Source organism: Equus asinus, chromosome 6 (genome assembly GCF_041296235.1).
Source record: "Equus asinus isolate D_3611 breed Donkey chromosome 6, EquAss-T2T_v2, whole genome shotgun sequence".
Taxonomy (NCBI): domain Eukaryota; kingdom Metazoa; phylum Chordata; class Mammalia; order Perissodactyla; family Equidae; genus Equus; species Equus asinus.
Genome location: NC_091795.1, coordinates 99,963,111 through 99,984,672, shown reverse-complemented (window position 1 = coordinate 99,984,672; position 21,562 = coordinate 99,963,111). Strand labels below are relative to the sequence as shown.

Below are 21,562 nucleotides of genomic sequence, written 5' to 3'. Positions count from 1 at the left end.
ACTACGCTCCTCGCCGGCAGCCAATGGCAGCGGCGCCGGGCTGGTGAGCATGCCCAGTTGGCTCCCATCCGGGCTCCCAACTCCGCTGACCCTGGGAGAGGAGGACCCGGCAGGGAAGAGCTGGGCGGGGGGTGGGGGCCACGGCCTTCCTCGCTTCGTCCAGGTTGTCGCTCCGCCCCCAGGTTGCAGTTACGGGCCCTCAGGTGTCTCCTGCTTGGAGGCCTCTCTGCTCCATGGCCGGAGAGAATCGCTTACCTAGGCTGTGACTCTGTCGTTTGTTATCGTGGGTACTTTCCCGAGCGCCGGGACAAACCCTTTCCATGCGCTGTCTAAAGTTCTTCGGTCCAACCTTACGACTAGGGTACCACACTTCCATTTCACGGAGGAGAGGCTGCAAAATTCAGTAACGATAGAGGGCGCGAAGATAGTAAATTGGGGAACTAGGATGTGTGCCTGATCTGTCAGACTCAATTTGGCTCAGCCCAGGATCCTTATGTCAGAGGCCGTGTCAATTCTGTCCGCAGGCGCCCAGCTCTGTGTGTAGCAGAAGGATGCACTGCAAAAGCTGGGGTGATGAGGGCCGCCTGGCACCGCACTGCTGGCGGTATTTGACCAGCATTTGACTCTGAATGGGAATCTGCTGGGAAGACCCTACGTTCCCCTGAGGTCTCCAAGGACTGTCATGATGGAGAGGTTGACCCTCTTAGGCAGTACTCCCCAAGTGCATGCCTTGACATTAGGCAGTGCCCTTGGCAGAGAGGAATGACATTGCATGGAATCCCAAAATGCCATAGCTGACCCCCTTCACTAATCTGGGTACCCACCGGGTTCCAGGACCACACACCTGTCCTCTGTGTGATTGTTTAACTTTTCTCTATACCCTTAATCCATCTTAATGACGAATGGCAGAGTTTGGAACACATATGTGAAAAGATGCTCAACATCACTAATCATCGGGGAATGCAAATCAAAACCACAATGAGATATCACCTCATACCTGTTGGGATTGCTATTATCAAAAAAGTCAATAGTGTTGGCAGGATGTGGAGGAAAGCAAACCCTTATACACTGTTGGCGGGAATGTATATTGGTACAGCCACTATGGAAAACAGTATGGAGGTTCCTCAAAAAATTAAAAATAGAACTACATTATAATCCAGTAGTCCCACTTCTGGGATCCAAAGGAAATAAAATCACTATCTAGATGAGATATCTGCACCCTCATGGTTACTGCAGCATTATTCACAGTAGCCAATACATGGAAACAACTTGTGTCCATAGACAGACGAGTCGATAAACAAAATATTATATATATGTATGTACACACACACAATGGAATATTATTCAACCTTAAAAAAGGAAAGAAATCCTGTCGTTTGTGACAACGTAGATGAACATGGACAACATTGTGCTAAGTGAAATAAGCCAGACACAGAAAGACAGATACTCTATGATTCCACTTACATGTGGAATCTGAAAAAAAAAGGTTGAATTCATTCTAACAGTAGAGTGACCATTACCAGACACTGAGAGGTGGGGAAAAGTGAGATGTTGTCAAAGGATACAAACTTTCAATTGTAAGATGAACAAGTTCTGAACACCTAAGGTACAGCATAGTGACTATAGTTATTAATAATGTACCCTGTACCTGAAACTTGCCAGAGTAGATCTCAAGTGTTCTCACCACACACACACACAAAATCGTAACTGAGTGGGGTGATGGTTATCTTAATTACTTCGATTTTGGTAATCATTTCACAATGGGTGTATATATATACAAAAAATCACATCATATACATTAAATACATACTATTTTTGTCAAAAATGAATAAAAATTTTTAAATCATTTAAAAAAAGAAGACAGGAATGGTCGGGTTTGGTTTTGCTCAGTTGAACCCAGTGCCTAGCGTCATGCCAGGCACAGAGTTAAGGCTTCATGGATATCCTTTGGATGAATGAGGAGACCTCACTGATTGATTTGAAATCTAGCAAGCAGAGGCACTGACATGAGCATCCGTTTGCCCGAGATTAAGTTTTGGAGTTAAGAGAATGCAGGATCTTCATACTGCTACATTTAACCCACCCACTTATTATTGATATTATTATTACTACCATCTTTATCATTAATGTTATTATTACACAAACACTACAGATGCGTGGCAGGAAAAGTAGAAAATATACATAGGCACAGAGAAAAATCTAAAAATAAATATTTTGGGGGTGCTTTGGCCAGGAAGAAAAAGAGCCTAACCGTCACTCTTCCACCGGCCCCTCTGTCAGATGTTTGCGGGTAGCCTCTGAGCGTCAGAATAATTTCCCCCTCTGTTCCCAGTGATGGGGGCGGTTCCCCGCCCCCTTCCCCGCCCCTTCCCCGCCCCTCCCCCGCCCCCTGTCCGCACCTTGGGGCTCTGGCCCCGCCCACCGCGGCACGAACCGGAAACACACTGGGCTGCCGGCTCCCCCACTGGGCATGCGCAGGAGCCGGCGCGCGCAGGCGCAGAAGCTGCGGGGGCGGGGCGGGAAGCGCAGAGCCGGGTATCTTTTTCCCGGCTTCCTCTACCTTCTCGCCTGACCGTGGTCCTGGCCACAGGTGACTCCTTCCCCAGCCGCAGTGGGCGGGTGGCAGGTGAGGATCGGGATCCCGGCTGCAGGGAGCGGGGCGTCCCTCACCGCAGCCCCGCCGGCCTCAGCCGCAGCCCCTCGGGGCCCCTCCCCGAGTGGGCTCCTCTCCGGGCCTTCCTCTCGCTAGTTCCTCGTTGAGCTGGTGTGGGCTGATGTTCACAGCGACCTGGCCGACGAAGCTCGGTATTATGGGGTGAAATGCCGTGGTTTGTGTAAAAGCTTTGAAGTCACGGTGGAAATGTTGGCTGTTACGCGTCCTGATCCCTTAGAAAGCGACATCCAGGACGGAACTGATCGTAGAGCATGTATACTGGGAAGAGTGAAAATGTGTTTATTTAAAAAGAAGCGTCAGGCTCAACGATGTGTTCTAAAATAGGTCTGTTTTTCTCAGTCTCCGCTGCAAGAGTTTAACCCCAGTGAAAGATTTCCTTGGACCTACAGTTTCTACCTTTTTTTTTGGCTGAGGAAGATCGTCCCTGAGCTAACATCTGTGCCAGTCTTCCTCTATTTGTATGTGGGTCATGGCCCCAGCACCACCACTGACCAGGGGTCTAGGTCCGTGCCTGGGGTCCCAACCCGGGCGCTGAAGCAGACAGCACCAAACTTAACCACCAGGCCACAGGCGACCCCAGTTTCTACCTTTTTATGGCTCCTTGAAGACGCTATATCTTTTAGGTTGAAATACTGTACTTCCTGCTTGTTTTCATAAATTCAGAAGATGGTCTTGAGTGGCAGGCAATGAGCCAGGCCCGTTATGACTGAGGGGGACAGGGAGAGGGGATGCAAATAGGAGAGTATAGTCTCAGCATTATTGTTTAAGTCGTCACGTTCTGTGATTTCTAACAGGATCTTTGCGGGTCCAAGACACTGTGTTACCACTCTGCTTCATCATTAAGGTTGTAATTGCTATGCTTGAATATGTACAGCTCAGCACAGTTTAAAAAGTGCCTGTGCATCAGTTACTGTTTAATCCTCATTATCCCATTTTACAGACGAGGAAACCAAGAGTAAAAGATGACGTCATTTTTCACAGGTGATGTTGCTTAGTAGTGAAGCTAAGATTCAAGCAGTTACTCAGACCTGCCTTCAGGGCTCCTCCTGTCGCCCCTGCTGCTCTGAATCATCGTCCATCCTAGCAGCCTAACAAGGGGAGCAAAACAGGAAAACCTGCGTTAGGATCCTGTCAACATCGAGTATTGACACTGTGACTTTGGCCAGATCTCTTGGCTTTTTCTGCTGTACGGTGGAGGTAGTAATACTTTATAAGTGGGTCCTGAGGATTAAGTGGGATAATACTTGTGAAATGCTTGATCTGCAGTAAGTTTTCCTTTGTAAATATATGCTAATTAGATTTCTACTACATGACATAGTACTGTCATGGAAATAGTGTTTACGTTATTGCAATCTGATAAAAGATTTGTAATTCCAAAGCTTTATGTCCAGAAAGGGAACCGGAACGGCTGTAGTTTTAGTTGTCCTTAGTGAATTTAAATCATTTAAAGTTAGTACTTAAAAAAATTTTTTTTTTAAAGATTTTTTATTATTTTTTTCCTTTTTCTCCCCAAAGCCCCCCGCCGTTACATAGTTGTATATTCTTCGTTGTGGGTCCACCTAGTTGTAGCATGTGGGATGGTGCCTCAGCGTGGTTTGATGAGCAGTGCCATGTCTGCGCCCAGGATTCGAACCAACGAAACACTGGGCCGCCTGCAGCGGAGCGCGCGAACTTAACCACTCGGCCACGGGGCCAGCCCCAGTACTTAAAAAATTTTTGAGGCATTAATTAATCTCATTGTGCAAAGCACTCACCTGGACAGAGAGAAAGATTTCTTTGCTAGCATTTTGACGATGACATGTTTAGAATCATATTCATGGTATAATAAAAATCATTAAGCCAATAGTAGGAGGCGTAAAGATTTATGTCATACACAAATGAAGAACAGATGTGTAAAGACTGCATGTAACATACATGGAAGAAAAAATATCACGTGCAAACCCAACCCAGTCTTCTCCCACCTGCGTAAGATGTGGACCATTGCCAGCGGCTTTGAAACTCTTCATGGGTCCCTCCCCAATCAAACCTTCCCTTGCTGTCACCAGCTGAATTGGGTATTATTATTATTACCTTGTTTTTGTGTTTGTATTCCTAAAACAATATATTGTTTAATTTACATGTTTTGAACTTTATATAGAGAATCATACTGTTTAATTTTCTACTCGTTCTTCATGAAAAATTAGATTTGTGAGAGTCAAACAGATGAATGCATTCCATATGGGATGGGTTCATTTGTTTTCACTGCCACTTCATATTCCAGTTTTGAATGTACTGCTATTTATTATTGTGTCTATGGCAGTAGTTGTTTACAGATTTTTTATTTTTTGGCCTTTGGACGGGGGGTATTTTGTTTGGATTTGCTGTTTATAAACATTCACGGTCATAGCTTATGGTGCCAGTGTGCAGAGTTCCTCTATGACACATAGGTAGTGAGACTGTTTGTTGTCTCAACCAGGGCTCTTGGGAGAGTGAAAAGAGGCGCTTCATTTTACTGCAGCCATGGGTATAAAATGGAATCGTTCTGAACCAATGAAGATGTGTGGCTTTTGGAATCGTAGGATACATGCGTGTGAAATGTGTGTCCCTTTCAGCCTGTTCAAATCTTTGTTCTATTTTTCTTTTTTTTTTGAGGAAGATTAGCCCTGAGCTAACATCATGCCCATCTTCCTCTACTTTCTATGTGGGATGCCTGCCACAGCATGGCTTGATAAGCAGTGTGTAGGTCTCTGCCCAGGATCCAGGCCAGGCCGCCGAAGCGGAACGTGCGAACTTAACTGCTGCACCACCAGGCCAGCCCCCTGTTCTGTTTTTCTATTGGGCCATTTATTGTCCTATTGATTTGCAGGAATTTTTTATACATTCTTGATATGAATTAAGAAGTCTGACACTATCAAGTGTATGTGAGTGTGTTGAACAGTAATACTTAATCCATTGTTACTAAGTTTTAAACTGGTACAACCACTTAGTAAAGCAACTGGGCGTTCTCCAGTAAAGATAGAGATGTTCTCTATTATCCAATACACGTACACACACACTTGTAATAACATCGTGAAGACAGCTGCACCTGTGCACCAGGAGACACGTACGCGAATGTTCGTAACAGCGCTGTTTGTAGTACCAGAAACCAAATACCCACCGACAGTAGAATAGATAGGATGTTTTGGCGCCATCACACAAGAGAGACCATCACCAGTGAAGATGACTGAAATCTTGCTTCACACCACTTATAAGGTTGAATCTCCAGGTTAACAGTAGGAAGGGAAATAAGTCAAAAACTGAAAATGTAAGTAACTTGTTTGAGGAAATCCATGTGGAAAATTAAAGAAAAATGAGTATGACAAATTTCAGAATATTACCTCTGAAAGAGGAGGGAAGTAGGTACTAGGGTGTATTGTCTTAGCAACAGGTTATAGATATTGTTTTGTATCCACTCAGTATTTAATAAAAACTGTTGATGGAAAGTGCACCTTTAGGAGAGAAGAGGGAGAGTAACGAACTTTCTAAGGTCTTCTAATGAAAGAAGTAAGAAAGCTTACATGTGATTTCCACAGACTCTCGCTTTCCATCAGGAGTTGGTGTGTCATATTTCTACTTAGCTCTGTGTATGTGTTACAGTTCCTCAGTTTCTTCTCTGCCATTCCCTGACTGTGGCTTGGCTCCTTGAGAGCAGGATGATGTTGCCTTATCTTGCTGTCTAAGGCAGTAGCTCTCAGCAAGTGGTCCCTGGTTTGCAGGACATTTCAATCCAGCTCTTTGGCAGTGGCTTTTAGTAAACATGTAGTTTCTATTCAGAAATCGAGATTAACTATACTTTTTATCTGAATTGGGCAGCATTTTTGTAAATTTTATCACTAGGAAAAGGTAGAAGTTTATTTTCTAAATTGTATTAGAAACAGGATTTCTGAAGAGAATCAAAACATAGTTACAAATAAGCATTGACTTGAGAAAATGTTGCTCTTTACTTGGCATCCTTCCTATCAGAAGATGATTTCTTTAAAAATATATTTTAGGGACTGGCCCGGTGGTGTAGTGGTTAAGTTCACATGCTCTGCTTTGGTGGCCCGGGGTTCGTGGGTTCAGATCCTCGGTTTGGACCTACACACTACTCATCATTCATGCTGTGGAGGCATCCCATGCACAAAACAGAGGAAGATTGGCACGGGTGTTAGCTCAGGGCCAATCTTCCTCACCAAAAAAATATGTGTTTTAGGTAAGTCGGTAAGCACAGAGTTGCTCTCAGAGAGTTTTTCCTTTGTCTGCAGAAAAGTTACATTCCCATTATCACTAAATAAATTTTCCCCCAAATTCCCTATGAACTGTCACTTCTAAAAATTTTTGCCTGTTTCATAGGCCGGATAAAAAAATGGTCATTTTCCCCTGGGTTTCTTTGAGTATGGCTGCAGCAGTCGCTCCTTGCTGTAACCATGCGCTCCGCGTACCGAGTGGGTCTTGCGCAGTGACCCCCTGTCCTCCCCGGGTCCTGTGGCTATAGCTAAGGGCCATCTGTGGACAGCCTTCTGGGTACCCTCATTTTAGCCCAGCTTCCCACGAGTGTCTTGTAATACAGACAAGTTAACCTCAACTGGCAGCTATTTCTGCTTATTTTAAGAGTAGGCTTTTCTCTACCTACAAAGAAAACACTCTGATTTTGCCAGTTCTGATGTTCTTTACCTTTCCTGTAATTGCATGTGTTGGAGCTTTTCTTATAGCCTGTATCATTCCACAGTTGTCCATTACTGTAGTGTTGGAATTTCTGGAGTTATCATCTGGACTGTTCTTATTCCGAGAAGGGCTTGTAAGCAGCAGTAGTTACTGGCATCTCCCAGGTACCAGGCACTGTGCTAGGGGCTCGCGGTACTTCAGTCCTCAGAGGTTTAGTCAGAAGGCCCGAATTCATCCCTGGCCGTGTCATTTACTGGCAGCGATTTGACACGAGTCCTGTCACTGCTCTGATCCTCAGCGTCCTCACCTGCAGAGTCAGGCAGTTGATACCTGTCTCGTTCAGCTGTTGTGGAGGTTCAGTGAAGGCAGTCTTGTTGTTTCCATGGCATCATGCCCAGGCTCCGTTTCCTGCAAGGGGAGGACCCGGGGGCGCATCCACTCTGATGTTCCTGAGGCAGCCTCCACTCTGGACTCGCTATGAAACAGTGCAAGAAAAAAGGCTTTTGTTCCTTTTCATTGTATTTTTGACTCATTTATAACTAATAATTGTTAGACAAATATGTATTAAATGGGGAGTTAGTAGCTAACTGTCCTGGACGAGACAGTTCTCCAAAATGTTTCACCTTGATGATGTACTTTAAAATAGTCTTGTTTTTGGCTCTCAGAGTGATCCAGGCTATAAAAGGGATGGATGGCCAATTTGGAGTACTGTGACACAAGTGTTGACAGCGAGGAAAACGTAGTCTTACTGAGAAATCAGCTTAAGTATAGCTTTTAAAGATCAGAAAGGTATTGTTTTTTTCTGGACAAACCCTCATCTTTTATCATAGTCTTAGTTTCTTTAACTTGAATTTGTTCACTATGAGAGTAGAACTATATAAAGTAACTTTTTGCTCCAAAAAAGGTTGTTTGAGAAAAGGAGCAAAGGGGCCAGCCCAGTGGTGTGGTTAAGTTCCCATGCTCCACTTGGGCAGCCCAGGGTTTGTAGGTTTGGATCTCGGGTGCAGACCTGCACACCACTCATCCAGCCATGCTGTGGCTGCATCCCACATGCCAAGTGGAGGAAGATTGGTACAGATGTTAGCACAGGGCCAATCTTCCTCACCAAAACAAATTTTTTAGTTAAAAACAGAAAGTGTTAATAAAAAGAAAAGGAGCAAATAATTTTTTTTAGAGTTCAAACTCCTTGTTTCATTCTGTGGCCTCCTCCAGCCAGTGTCAACCCAGGATTTCAGCTGTAACTGTCCTGGTTTCTCAACTGGCTGTATGATTTTGAGTAAGCTACATAACCTCTCCAAGCCTCAGTTTCCTCATCTGCAAAGTGACAGCAATGGTAGCAGCCGGATCAAGGGTTGTTCTGGGGATAAAGTAAGGAGAAACTTAGAACAATGCCTGCTACAGAGTAAGTGCCAGTAAGTGTCATCTCGCCCCTTGTCGTCAGCCTCAGCCATCAGCCTGCCTCAACAAGCGTGCCTTGGCTTTCTTACTGTTTCTCTTACTCATGCCGTCTCTCTGTCTCAGATTCTCAGAATTAAGCAAACAACATTATAAGCTCAGGGGAGGATTCAGAGATATTATAGGTTGGAGTGTCTTGGGAAGGCTTTGTGGAAAAGGGGGGACTTCAACTGAGTCTTAAAGAGTATGTAGGGTTTAAAAGGCTGGAAACCTCACACTCATCAGGGTGACTATGATCAAAAATACAGAAAATAACAAGTGTTGTCAAGGATGTGGAAAAATTAGAACCTTTGGTGCTGGTGATATATGGTGGGAATGTAAAATGGTGCAACCACTATGGAAAATAGTTTGGGTCGTTCCTCAAAAAATCTAAAATAGAATTACCATATGATCCAGCAATCCCACTTCAGGGTGTACACCCAAAAGAATTGAAATTAGGGTCTCAAAGAGATAGCTGTTCACCCATGTTCACAGCAGCAGTACTCACAATAGCCAAAACGTGGAAGCAACCCAAGTGTCAATCAATGGATAAATGGATAAGCTAATGTGGGATCTATACATGATAAAATATTATTCAGCCTTAAAGAATTCTGACATATGCTACAACATGGGTAAACCTTGAGGATATTATGCTGAGTGAAATAGGCCAGACACAAAAGGACGAGTACTGTGTGATGCCTTTTATGTGAGGTACCCCGAGTAGTCAAATTCATAGTCATAAAGTAGAACGGTGGTTGCCAGGGCCTGGGGTTGAGGAGGGAATGGGGAGTTGTTGTTTAAGGAGTACAGAGTTTTCAGTTTTGCAAGGTGAGAAGAATTCTGGAGATGGATGGTTGTGATGCTTTCACAACAACACGAATATACTTAATACCAGTGAACTGCACACTTAAAAATGATTAAGATGGTAAATTCTATGTGTCCTTTACTGCAATAATAAATACATAAATGGCTGGAGAAATGGAATCTTTTGAATTTTGAACTGTTTGTCTATATAGCTAATAAACATTTTTTAATAGACTTTTATTTTTTAGAGCAGTTTTAGGTTCACTGCAAAATTGAGCAGAAGGTACAGAGATTTCCTGTATAGTCTCTGTCTGCCACATTATCAATATCCCCCACCAGAGTGGCACATTTGTTACCAGTGATGGACCTACGTTGAAACATTATCATCACCCAAAATCCATGGTCTCTATTAGGGTCCACTCTCGGTGTTGTGCATCCTGTGGGTTTGGGCAAATGTGTAATGGCATGTAATTACCTTAAAATGACATGTATTCACCATTTTTATAAATTAAAAAAACCAGATAAAATCAGCTTGATAGTAACTGAGATAAAAAGCTGATGAGGTTGACTTAGGTTTGTCTTTGTTTCAGGTGACCATGGACAGTGCTGCAGGTGCCAACCAGAGCACGACTGAGTCCCCACCCACCGAGGGGCAAGTGGAGAGCATCGCTCGGCAGTTGCCTCAGGAAGAACAGGGGCCACTTCTTTATCATGAGGAAACCATTGATCTTGGTGGAGACGAATTTGAGTCTGAGGAGAACGAGACCATATCAGAAGATTCTAATAATTTCATAGATAAACTTAATGAGCACATGATGGAGAGTGTCCTCATTTCTGACTCTCCTAATAATAGCGAAGATGACGCGGCTGACCTTGGTTGTTTGCAGGATGTCTCAGAATCTACAGAAGGCAACACTGATCACAGGCTGGAAAATATTGTAGATAAAGGAGCAGTTGACACTCTGAGTAATGACAGTGACAGTGACGGAGAGGAAACGACCAAAGATGTCTCAGACATGACCTCTGACAGAGCGTCATTGAAGGAAGACCCAGAGCAAGGAGTGAAAGATGTGCCCGCCTCTGAAGATGAAGATGCAGAGGACTCAGGCCCCAGGGACAGAGACACTCCCCCAGAGGGGCCGTCAGAGCTGTCCTCCAGACAGGCCTCTCTCAAAGACGAGCCGGTACCCGTGTGCACCATCTTCAGCCAGGCCCAGCCCGCACACTCCCAGCCACCCCTGTTTCCACGGGATGGCTTTGAGTCTCAGATGGTGAAGTCTCCTAGTTTCAGCGGCACAAGTGAGGCAGCAGCCAAGACCCCTCCTCAGGTGGTCCAGCCAAGCCCCAGCCTGAGTAAATTTTTTGGGGATTCAACCAACACTAATTCCTTGGCCTCAGACTTCTTTGATTCCTTCACAACTTCCAGTTTCATTTCCGTCAGTAATCCCAATGCAGGCTCTTCAGTTCCAGAAAAACTGTCTTCTCTCGCTACTCCGATAGGAGAAAAATCCCCAGGTTCTGCTGACCCTTCTTACTCCCCAGGAATTGAAAGATCAGAATCCGATGTTTCCACGGCTTCTGTAGAAATTCCTCAGTCTCCAAAACCGTTTTCACAGATCCAGGCTGTGTTTGCAGGGAGCGAGGACCCCTTTGCCACCGCTCTGAGCATGAGCGAGATGGACAGGAGAAACGATGCCTGGCTTCCCGGGCAGGGGACCAGGGACGTCTTGATTTCAGTAGCAACCCAACAGTACAGCACAGTGTTCGTAGACAAAGAGAACCTCACCATGCCTGGCCTTAAGTTCGACAACATCCAGGTAAGACGGAGTGTTTTTAACGCAGATGTTTGCCAGCAGAATTCTTCTCAATGAAATAGATAATTCTAGGTCCACATCTCGTTCCTTTTCATCTATTTCTGTTTTATATATATATAAAGACCCTTTGAGGGTTAAAAAATCCTTATTTTTCAGCAGTTCCTGAGATTCTGATTCTGAGATTTTATGATATTATGTCACTAGGTCATTTGGAACCCTGTTGATTTCCCTAATATAATGTATTTAATATATTAAATAATTAATGTATTTAATATAATGTATTAATGTATGTAATTAATTTAATTTAATATAATGTAATTAATCTGAATCTTAGAACTAAATACCAGTAAGGTAGGATAGTTACATCATAATTCTCTGAAGTAGCTCTAAACATTGTGTGATCCGTTTATTTGTGACATTTGAGTTCCAGCAAATGTTAAATACCCTATTCCTTTTTTTAAATCTGGAAAATATATTTGTATTACATATAACATGCTTGATGTAGAAAGAGTTTTTATAGATTCGTTAAGAAAAATATGAACAGCCCCCCAAAATAATAAATCACAAAAATGTGTTATATATAGTAAATAGTAATATAGAAAAGTTCAGTCTCACTAGTCTTTTATCAAAGATGATGAAATTATTTCCATTTTCCGTTATCTAATGAGTTTTATTTATAATTATTTCATGCTTATTTAGAGTGTGGGAAATAGCCTGTCTCATGCAGCCCTGACAGGACCATAAATTGGTATAGACTTTTTTAAGTAAAATTTTTAAATGCTCATCTACATGTGCATATCTTTTGACTCAAAAATCCCAGTCTTGGGAATTTTTTATCAGGAAATAATCTCACCAGTATACAAATACCCAGGTTGGGATGTCCATCAGAGTGTGGTTTATAACTGTAAAGAATCTGAGCTCATTGTCAGGGGTCTGGGTGAATACATTTGACTCATCTTTACAATGGAATGTTTATGTAGGTATTAAAAATGATGATATAGCAGAATTTTTAATGAGGTTCACATAGTATTGTTAAGTTTGAAAAACTGGATATAAGATAGCATGTAACGTATACTCTGATAAGCATTTTTGTAGATATATGTATACATGCCTATAAAATGAATTCATTTGCATGTCATTTGCGCCAGACTGCAGGTAGGATCAGGGTTTCTGTGGCACAGTGCATGGGGGCACCACTCTGACCAGCCTGCTGGCCTCGAGGCCTGTGCATGTCTGTCCTCCTGGAACTGAAAGTAGGACCTGCCGTCTGCAGCAGCCCCTCTTGGAGGAAGGATCCACCCTTCCCCCTCACCCCCCCCCCCCACGAACCGGTCAGCAGGCCCGCTGCCTGGAATGACCATTGTCTTTGACTGTCCACTGGATCAGGAGGCTGCTCAGCCCTGTGAGGGCTGGATTCTGTAGAAAAAGAAAAGTGATAGGCTAGAAAAGTGAGGTCGGTTAATTTTTCTAGGTAACTGAAGTGTAAGCCTGTAGATTTTGGATACTTTGCATGGCAGCCTTTCAGCATATTCATTTACTAAACGTGTATTTATTGTGGGCTTACTGTTTATCAGACATTGTTCTGGGCATCCTTCTCTACCCTCTTTTTTTTTATTTTTTATTTTTTTCCCTTCTTCTCCCCAAAGCCCCCCAGTACATAGGTGTGTATTTTGGTTGTGGGTCCTTCTATTTGTGGCATGTGGGATGCCGCCTCAGCGTGGCCCGATGAGTGTGGTGCCAAGTCCATGCTGAGGATCCGAACCAGCCAAACCCCGGGCTGCCGAAGCAGAGTGCGCCAACCCAACCTCTCGTCCACGGGGCCGGCCCCTTTCTGTACCCTCTTAAGCAGAATATACTGAACATAAATTTACCTTTGTGGGATCTTTTTAATGAATTCCAGTTATGAACTCTGACTTCAGGGGATCTTGGGTGTTTAGGATTTGGTTTATGTTTTCACCCCCTGCTTAGCTGACCCTCCCTGGCCTTGTCTCCATCCCCTGCATCCCGACCTGCCTCAGTGTCCGCTTCACATTTCCTCCCTTCTCTTCCTTCCCTCCCTTCCTGGGGCCTTTGTACTCTGCCATTACGTTCCTTCACCTCAGGGGTCTGGCCCTTAGCACTTCCTTTCCAGACTATCTGTTGTTGGCAGTTTGCTTCCCCCTCTGACTGTAGTTCAGCGGAAAATTGAAGGTTGCTGTGGAAATGACTTAACCTCGTGGGTCCCAAGAGGGTGCTGGGGCACAGGGGTTCTAGGGGTGCTTCTCTTTGGTTGCCGAAAGGGTTGGGTGAGCACATGACACTTAGTGGGTGGGTCCAAGAATGCCCAATACCCTGCAGTGGCTGGGTGGTATCCTACAATAAAAATATCCGTCATCCTTGAGAAACACAAGTGGTCGGTTAACCTAGATTGAACCATAGAAGGAGGCCCTGGCTGCAGGTGAAGGGCATCGGCCTGTGGCAGGTCTGCTGTGGCTTTACAGTCTGTTACTCACCTCCCCACTCGCAGGCGGCTGAGATGAGTCGGGCGTCCTGAGAGTCAGCAAGGACAAGGGAGCGCCCATTGCAAGGACAGAGCATGTACCTAGTGGCCAGCCAGAAGAAGTGTTTTTTCTTCTTGTTTCCTTTAAGTCCTTAGGTAATGTCTTCCATACCTCTTGCAATTCACAGTGGTTGTTTTGGAAACCTCATGGTAGATTGAAATTTGAACTAAGAATAGTTCCCCAAATACCTTTGACTTTCCATCTAACAAATGTAGTAGGCGTGCGCTCACTCGTGTCTCTTCACTTGTGTGTTATCCTCCAAAGAACCGTTCATTCCCAGGACGGGAAAGAAAAACTGTGCAGTTAACCTTGACTGGAAATGCCATGTTGATTTGCAGGAGGACTTAAGATTGGTAGAACAAAGAAGAGTTTCTCTATCAACTCTCTGTGCACAGCAAGCTTTTAAGATGTCAACCAACCATTTCTTGGATTTATCTGTTAACATGTTTCTGGCTGTGCCCCTGTCACTGTTGCAGTGTTATTCCTTCTAAATCAGCTTTCTAAAACACTTACATTGACATTTTTCCAAGTTGCCCACCTGCTGGTACCTAATGAAAAATTCCCTGCCTATGGAATAAAATTTGAAAAAAAAATTAAATTGTTTCTTTATAGAATGACTTTAATGTCAGTCTAAATTAAGTTAGAGACCTTCAAGGTGAATGTGTAACATTTCACCCAACTACAGTAGCATCAAAAGCAGAACATCGGCATTTTCAACTAATTGCACTTGTAGATGGCCTGTGTTCCTGAGAAGTAAACAGAAAGTTTGTGGGGAAATGATAATTCAGAAATTTTCAGAACCAGGAAAGAATGGAAGTTGGAGAATTATTTGTATGAAGCGTGTTCAGTAGAGAGAAAGAGGGAGAGAGGGAGAGAGGCGGGAATAAGTAAAGTAGAAGCAGCGGGAGTTCAGGACTAAAGGTACTGCGATGGGGCCTCATCTCCGGCATCGGAACCCTCTGGCCTGCACTGGTGGATCTAGAAACCTGACGTACAGACTCGAAGGCTGGATCTGTCCACACTCCTTTCTCATTCTGTTCCCTAATTCTCTCCTTCCCCCTTGCCCTTCCCACAGTTTGGATTTGACACGAGTCCCGTCAGGGAAGCCCACACAGTCTATGTTAAAACCACGCTCCTGGGCGTTCCAAGTCCTTGGGTCAGAAACCTCCAGAAAGCCAAAAATGTGCCTGTTACTTCAGGTCTGCTAGCCACAAATTCTCTCAGCTTTAGTTAGTCTGAAAAAATTATTTATTTCATCTTCATTATTAAAGGTTGTTTCTGCTGGATGTGCAATATGTTGACAATGTATGGAACTCTAGGTTGACAGTTTCATTTCCATTCGGCACTTCATGTTTGTTTTTTAAGATTGGCCCTGAGCTAGCATTTGTTGCCAATCTTTTTTTTTCTTCTTCTTCTCCTCCCAAAGCCCCCCAGTACATGGTTGTATGTTCTAGCTGTGGGTCCTTCTAGTTGTGGCATGTGGGACACTGCCTCAGCATGGCCTGATGAGCAGTGCCATGTTCACCCCCATGATCCAAACTGGCAAAACCCTGGGCCGCCGGAGCAGAGTGCACAAGCTTAACCACTCGGCCACAGGGCCAGCCCCCCCGTTCAGCACTTGAAAGGTGCCCTTCCATTGTCTTCTGGCTTGTATCATTGCTGATGGCAGGTCTATAGTAATCTTTATCTGTGTTCTTCTGCCTAATGAATATTTTGCCCCTGGTTGGTGTTAAGATGTGATCAGCGGTTTTCAGCGGTTTGGTTCTCATGTGCCTTCGAGTGGTTTTCTTTCATGTTTTTCTTGCTTGGGATTCATTGACCTGATTATATCTGTGAATTTATCGTTTTCATCAGTTTGGGAACATTTTTAGTCAGTCATTACTTCTTCAAATTGCTTTTCAGTTTTTACCTCTCCTCTCTACTTCTGGCACCTCCTTGACGTTGCTAATTAAGTTACAGAGGATCTATTTTTGTTTTTGTTTTCAGTCTTTTTTCTCTCTGTGGCTAAGTTTGGCATTCTGCTGTGTCCTTCAGTCCCTTTATCATCTTTCCCTCTGCACTTTGTAGTCTGCGGCTGATGCTGTTCACTGAAATTTCTCATATTTTTTGTCTCCAGAATTTCCATTGGTTCTTTTTTATATCTCTGTCTTTCCTCATTGGGTTCAAGTTTTACTTCAGATCCTTGAGCACATTTATAATAGCTATCTTAAGATTCTCTTCTGAGAATTCCAACGTCTCTGTAATTTCTGGTTCTATTTGTATTTAATTTTTCTCTTGGTTATGAGCCACATGTGCCTGCTTTTTCACATGCCCAGTAATTTTTGATTAGAGGCTGGACATTGTGTATTTCATGTTGTTGAGTGTCTGTATTTTGTCATCTTCCTTCAGAAAGACTTGCACTTTGTTCTGGCAGGTAGGTAAGTTATATGCAGATTTATTTGACCCTTTTCAGGTTTGTTTTTAAGCTTTTTGGGGGTGAATTTAGAGTAGCTTTGACTCCCTGTGAGCTTCCTGAAGTCTGTACTGAAAGCCTCAGTGTTCAGCGAGAGCCCCCCACAACAGCTGGCCTGCTCCACCTCTCCCATTGCTGCTTGCGCAAGGGGGTGGGCCAGCTCGTACTCCCCTTTTGTTTCGCGCCATTTTCTAGAGCTTCCAGTCTCTGCGAGTGCCGCTTGTGCTCAGCAGAGGACTCGAGGCTCCTCCAGGGATTTCCAGAGCCCTTTCTTTGCAGAGCTCCCCCATTGCCAGGACTGCAGCCTGCAAATTCCAGCCACCTCGACCTCTCGGACTCCCAGCTTTGCCTCCTCACCTCAGCGCATTCACCATGTTCTGCTCGGGACTCCCCTCCTGTGCTGTGGTCCACAGAGTGCCTCTGGGTTCAGGAGCTCAACTCATTTTTTCCCTTCTCTTAGATCACAGTCCTTTTCTGTATGTGCAAGCTGTTGTTTCACCTATTTTTCCCAGCGTTCTAGTTGTTTACATTAGGACAAAAGTGGACTTGACTAAATGGAAACGTGAGACGGAAGACCTGGAGAGGCCAGCCCAGGCCATTTGTGACAGTCCTGCAGCTGATTTACCTGTCAAAGCACTGTCCTAAATTCTTTTTTTTTTTTAAAGATTAGCACCTGAGCTAACATCTGTTGCCAGTCTTCTGTCTTTTTTTTCCCCTTCTTCTCCCCAAAGCCCCCCAGTACATAGTTGCATATTCAAGCTGTAGGTCCTTCTGGCTCTGCTATGTGGGACGCCGCCTCAGCATGGCTTGATGAGCAGTGCCATGTCCACACCCAGGATCTGTACTGGCAAAACCCTGGGACACTGAAGTGGAGCCTGTGAACTTAACCACTTGGCCATGGGGCCAGCTCCATCTTAAATTCTGATTTGTTTAGGACATCTTAAGAAAAGGGGTTTAGGATTATTTTTGTTTTTACAGCTTTACTGAGATTCATATAACATACAGTCCACACATTTAACTTACAAGTCAGTGCTTTTTAGCATTTTGAAAGAATCGTGCAACCATCACCACAGTCAATTTCTAGAACATTTTCATCACCCCAGAAGAAGCCCCAGACTCTTTGACATTCACGTCCCATCTGCCCCACCCTCACCTCAGCCCATGGCAACCTCTAATCTACTTTCTTTCTCTACGGATTCTCCTGTTCTGGACATTTCATACAAATGGAGTCATACAGTATGTGGTAATCCATGACTGGCTTCTTTCACTTAGAAGAACATTTTCTAGAGTCATCCACGTTGTCACGTATATCAGTCCATCATTCCTTTATATTGTCAAATAATATCCCATTGTGTAGACAGTCCACATTTTATTTATCCGTTCATCAGTTGATGCATATTTGAGTTGTTTCCACTTTTTGGTGGTCGTGAATAATGGTGCTGTGAACATTCATATGCAAGTTTTTGTGTGGACATATGTTTCCAGTTATCCTGGGTACACACCTAGAAGTGGAATTGCCCCGTTACATGGTAACTCTGTGTTTAGCATTTTGAGGGATGTCCAGATGCCTTCCAAAATGGCTGCACATCTGCATTCTGCCAGCGATGTGTGAGGATTCTGATTTGCCACGACCTTGAGTTTGGAGTTTTGTTTTTCTTCATTTGTATGTTGTTGGTTCGTTCACTCTGTTTCACTTCCTCTGGGAGAAAGCAAACACCAGAGCGAAAAGATCGAATGCTCCTGGGATAGGCAGCCGTGTTTCTCCAGTGGAACTGAGACGGGAAGCTCTGCGCATCCTGGGCGGGTACAGGTGCTGCTGTCCATTCAGCACCTCTGCGCTGTGATCCCTGGCCAGTAGGTTTCCCAGGCAGAAAAGCCCATACACTGTGAGTCAGCCTCTGAGTTCTGTTTGTCTGGTCTGTCGTTCCCATACTGTAGAAGGGGCAGCAGGCCCATGACCGTCTGCGAGCTGAGATCCAGCCACTTGCTGTTCCATAAACGCATCTGACCTGGGGAACAGGAATCCTCCCCGTAGCCAGACTGCGAGTGAGTGAGTCCCGGCTCATTCACATGGTAGCTCACCACGACCCTGCCGTGGCCTCGGATACAGTAGGCCCTCACCTGAAGGTTTGCTGAGCTGAAGGAATCTACTGGGTTCCAGGGGGATCCCATCCCAGGTGCAGCAACATAGCTCTCAGACACCCCCGGGGGGAGGAACTGGCTCCGCTCTCCCCAGTAACCATGGGAGGGTCTGCAGTATAGCTGCTCTGACCCCCGTGCCCTCATTGCCTTCAGCTTAGGGACATAGCAAGTGTTAGGTTTATATTAAGACGTGTCCCATCTTTGGGCTTTCACAGGTGAGAGGTTTGTTAGTCATACGTATGCTCCTGTCTCAGGAACTTCCTGTGGTAACTGAAACATTCACTAACGGAGAATTTTAAGGGCACCAGATTTCTGCAGGGTGGTCCAATTAACCGAGAATGTTGCAATGGAGGGGGAGTTAAATTGGCCGTCCCTCCACAGCATTAAGATGTGATTTTGCACTTTCCTGGTTCAGGCTCCTCTCGCTCGGATAGAGCTCTTGTCTGATAGGAGTTGCATCGTGCAAAGCTTTATGGAGCCATGTGGCTGAGCCCTTTTTATGCTGCGCTCTAATTATCCTCCTAGATCATGAGCTGCTTTTGTGGCTCTGGCACTGGAAATATGTCACCTTACTCTCTGAAAGTAAAACCCCAGAACTGCTGCCTCTAGACCTCTGTCCCGCATATTGAGAGGTGTGGCTTGGCCCCTTGAGCCCCAGGCTTCGCACCCAGGCCAGAACCAGGTGTTTGGTCCAGTGTCCCTCCACCCCACGGTCACTCTGCCCTCAGGAGAAGGTGCAGCAGATGCAGCAGCAGCCCCTGTTCCGCATCTCCTGCTCTCATTGTCTGCATGGTGGTGTGTTTTTTAAGTGTGACCTTTTGGGATGATAGTGAAAGATTAAAGCAACCTTGCTTATAAGTGGAACTACTCTTTGCCCTTATTTTCCCCAAAGAAGAGTAGGAAAACCACAGGGAGCTGAGACAGTGGTGGAGTCTGTGCAGGACACATGCCTACATCAGTTTCCTCTCCATCCTCAGTCTCAGTCTGCTCCCATGTCCCTTACAGTATTAGCATCCACCGGTCTGCGACTCATGGAGATGGAGAGATGTGGGCCTTGTTTCTCACCAGCCCTCAGCTTGGCCTAGGTTTTACTTCTCCCGGCAGCTCACCGGGAAGTTCTCGGGGGGCCTTTGTGCTATGCTCCTTAGCCATGGGGGTTCTCTGGCCCAGTCCTGCTGCCCCACAGGACCCCAAGAGCGTGTCAGAGAAGGCGAGGCCGGCTTTCACTTCAGTGACCTCAGAGCTGCTGGTCTCGTCCCAGCGCCTTCCCCAGGCAGCGGTACCCTAAAGGGAGAGGGGTGGTTCAGAGCTCTCCCCCAGCATAGCTCCTTCCCGGACCCTGGGTCACCCTGCTTCGTTGCTGTGACCTCTGATGACTCCTTGGTGGGTGGGCCTCACAGCAGTGGGCTCAGGCCATGGTGAGTGTTCCCCGTGCTGACCTCAGCCTGTGGCACAGCTACCAAGCAGCTCTGAGTCCTGCCAGTCTTGCTGCTTTCTCAGCATGCATCTGTCCTGGGACCCCTGTTCCCACAGTGGTTGGACTTGGCGGCCCCAGCTCAGATAGGCTTTGCCCTTCTTCACCTGCAGGGATTGTGCTGGCAGACACCCTGAGAGCCTGAGCCTCTGTCCTTGGCTCATCCCCATGTCTCACCAGCTTAAGAGGTTTCCCCTGGTCATTCCTGGCCATTGATAATCCCTTCTTGCTCTGTCCTTGCCAAAGCCCCTTCTCCCCTGCCCCTTGCCCTTCCATCTTCTCTTTAAAGTAACATGCTTCGGATTCCACTTTTAATATCCTTCAGCCCTGAATGCAGGCGGGTCTAACCTGAGGAGTCAGGTTGTGAGACAGCAGGTCCCCATGCAGAGGCTCGTGTGGGCCCTTCCCTGGCGAGCAGCGTTACTCCCGTGAGCAGAGGGCCTGGCCGAGCAGGGTTGCAAAGGATGTGCAAGGGAAGGGACTGTTCCGTTTTTCTCCAGCTAAGGAGTGACCTTAGCATTGGAAGGAAGGTGGCACCCTATGCCACTGGGAACTTTTCTAGGTGGGACCTAGAGACTTTTCCAGAGGCCCAGGCAAGCTGGCAGAATCCTGGGATTTGAGCAGAGCGCTGCTCAGGCCTGCCCACCTCAGCTTGGGTACTCTTCCCAGTGACTGCCAGTCCCTCGTCCCCAGCGGTGTCACCGCACACCTAAGAGGCCTCCCCAAGCCTCTCACCTGAATCCCCTCCTGGCTTGATGTGCCGCTTATGTAAGCCTGGTACAGGTGGTGGCGATTTACCACTTCCTCTCCAAAGGAAAGAGCTATTCTAAAATACGCATTTTGTTAAAGATCATGATACTTTAGTACCTGGTTAATTGAAGTTTTACTGTACTATAACCACATTTTAACCTCCATATACCAATGAAGAAAGAAGAAATTTTGGTTAGTTATGGGTTCCAGTTAGCTGAGTTTAATTAACATTTTATTGTCTTGATATATTTTTCTTATATTCTTTTAAGGGAGATGCAGTTAAAGACTTAATGCTCCGCTTCCTGGGTGAAAAAGCTGCGGCAAAGAGACAGGTCTTAAATGCCAACTCAGTGGAACAGTCTTTCGTTGGACTGAAGCAGCTAATTGTAAGTAACAGTGTACGTGATTTTCACGATTGCTGTTTTGTAAGTCCTGCCTTCCTTCATAATATTTTCCCTAGAGTTAATTACTTTGAATACATTATCCAAAGCCCTTGCACATCGATAGAATTTTGTTGGATTAGATAGGAGTCCTGTGCAGCAAAAAGCATCACATTAACATACTTTTAATTTTAAGTCCAATTAGTTAAAAAAAGTTATTTTAAATCATCAGATTACTTGAAGCAGCAGCATATACTTGATTAAGTATGCTTCATCAACTGTAATAACTAGAGATAAATAATTTTATGTCGACTTTTTTTAAATACCCTGTTTTCTCCACTTGGTATAGGAGGTTTGTTAGTGAATGGGTGGGTCACCAGAAGTGCACATAGCGGTCTGCCTTATTTGTTAACGGGAGTGAGTGGGAACCGCCAGC

General features: G+C 45.2%; 1 protein-coding gene across 11 annotated transcripts in view; it reads left to right on the top strand.

Annotated features, from left to right (window-relative positions):
- The first annotated feature begins 2,486 nt into the window (after positions 1-2,486).
- TRAPPC12 (trafficking protein particle complex subunit 12) overlaps positions 2,487-21,562 on the top strand; it is an 86,558-nt gene continuing 67,482 nt past the window's right edge. For 3 of the 11 annotated variants that reach the window (XR_011504237.1, XR_011504236.1, XM_070512665.1), the window contains exons 1-3: positions 2,494-2,590; positions 10,165-11,391; positions 21,016-21,132. Coding sequence is in view for 6 of the 11 variants with exons in the window: in XM_070512665.1 (XP_070368766.1) it covers positions 10,171-11,391; positions 21,016-21,132 (1,338 nt within the window). In the remaining 5 variants the exon portion in view is untranslated. Of the gene's footprint in view, positions 2,627-4,189; positions 4,729-10,164; positions 11,392-21,015; positions 21,133-21,562 lie in introns of those variants that run through there. The other 8 variants (XM_070512664.1, XM_014866796.3, XR_011504235.1 and 5 more) reach the window with 7 other exon arrangements.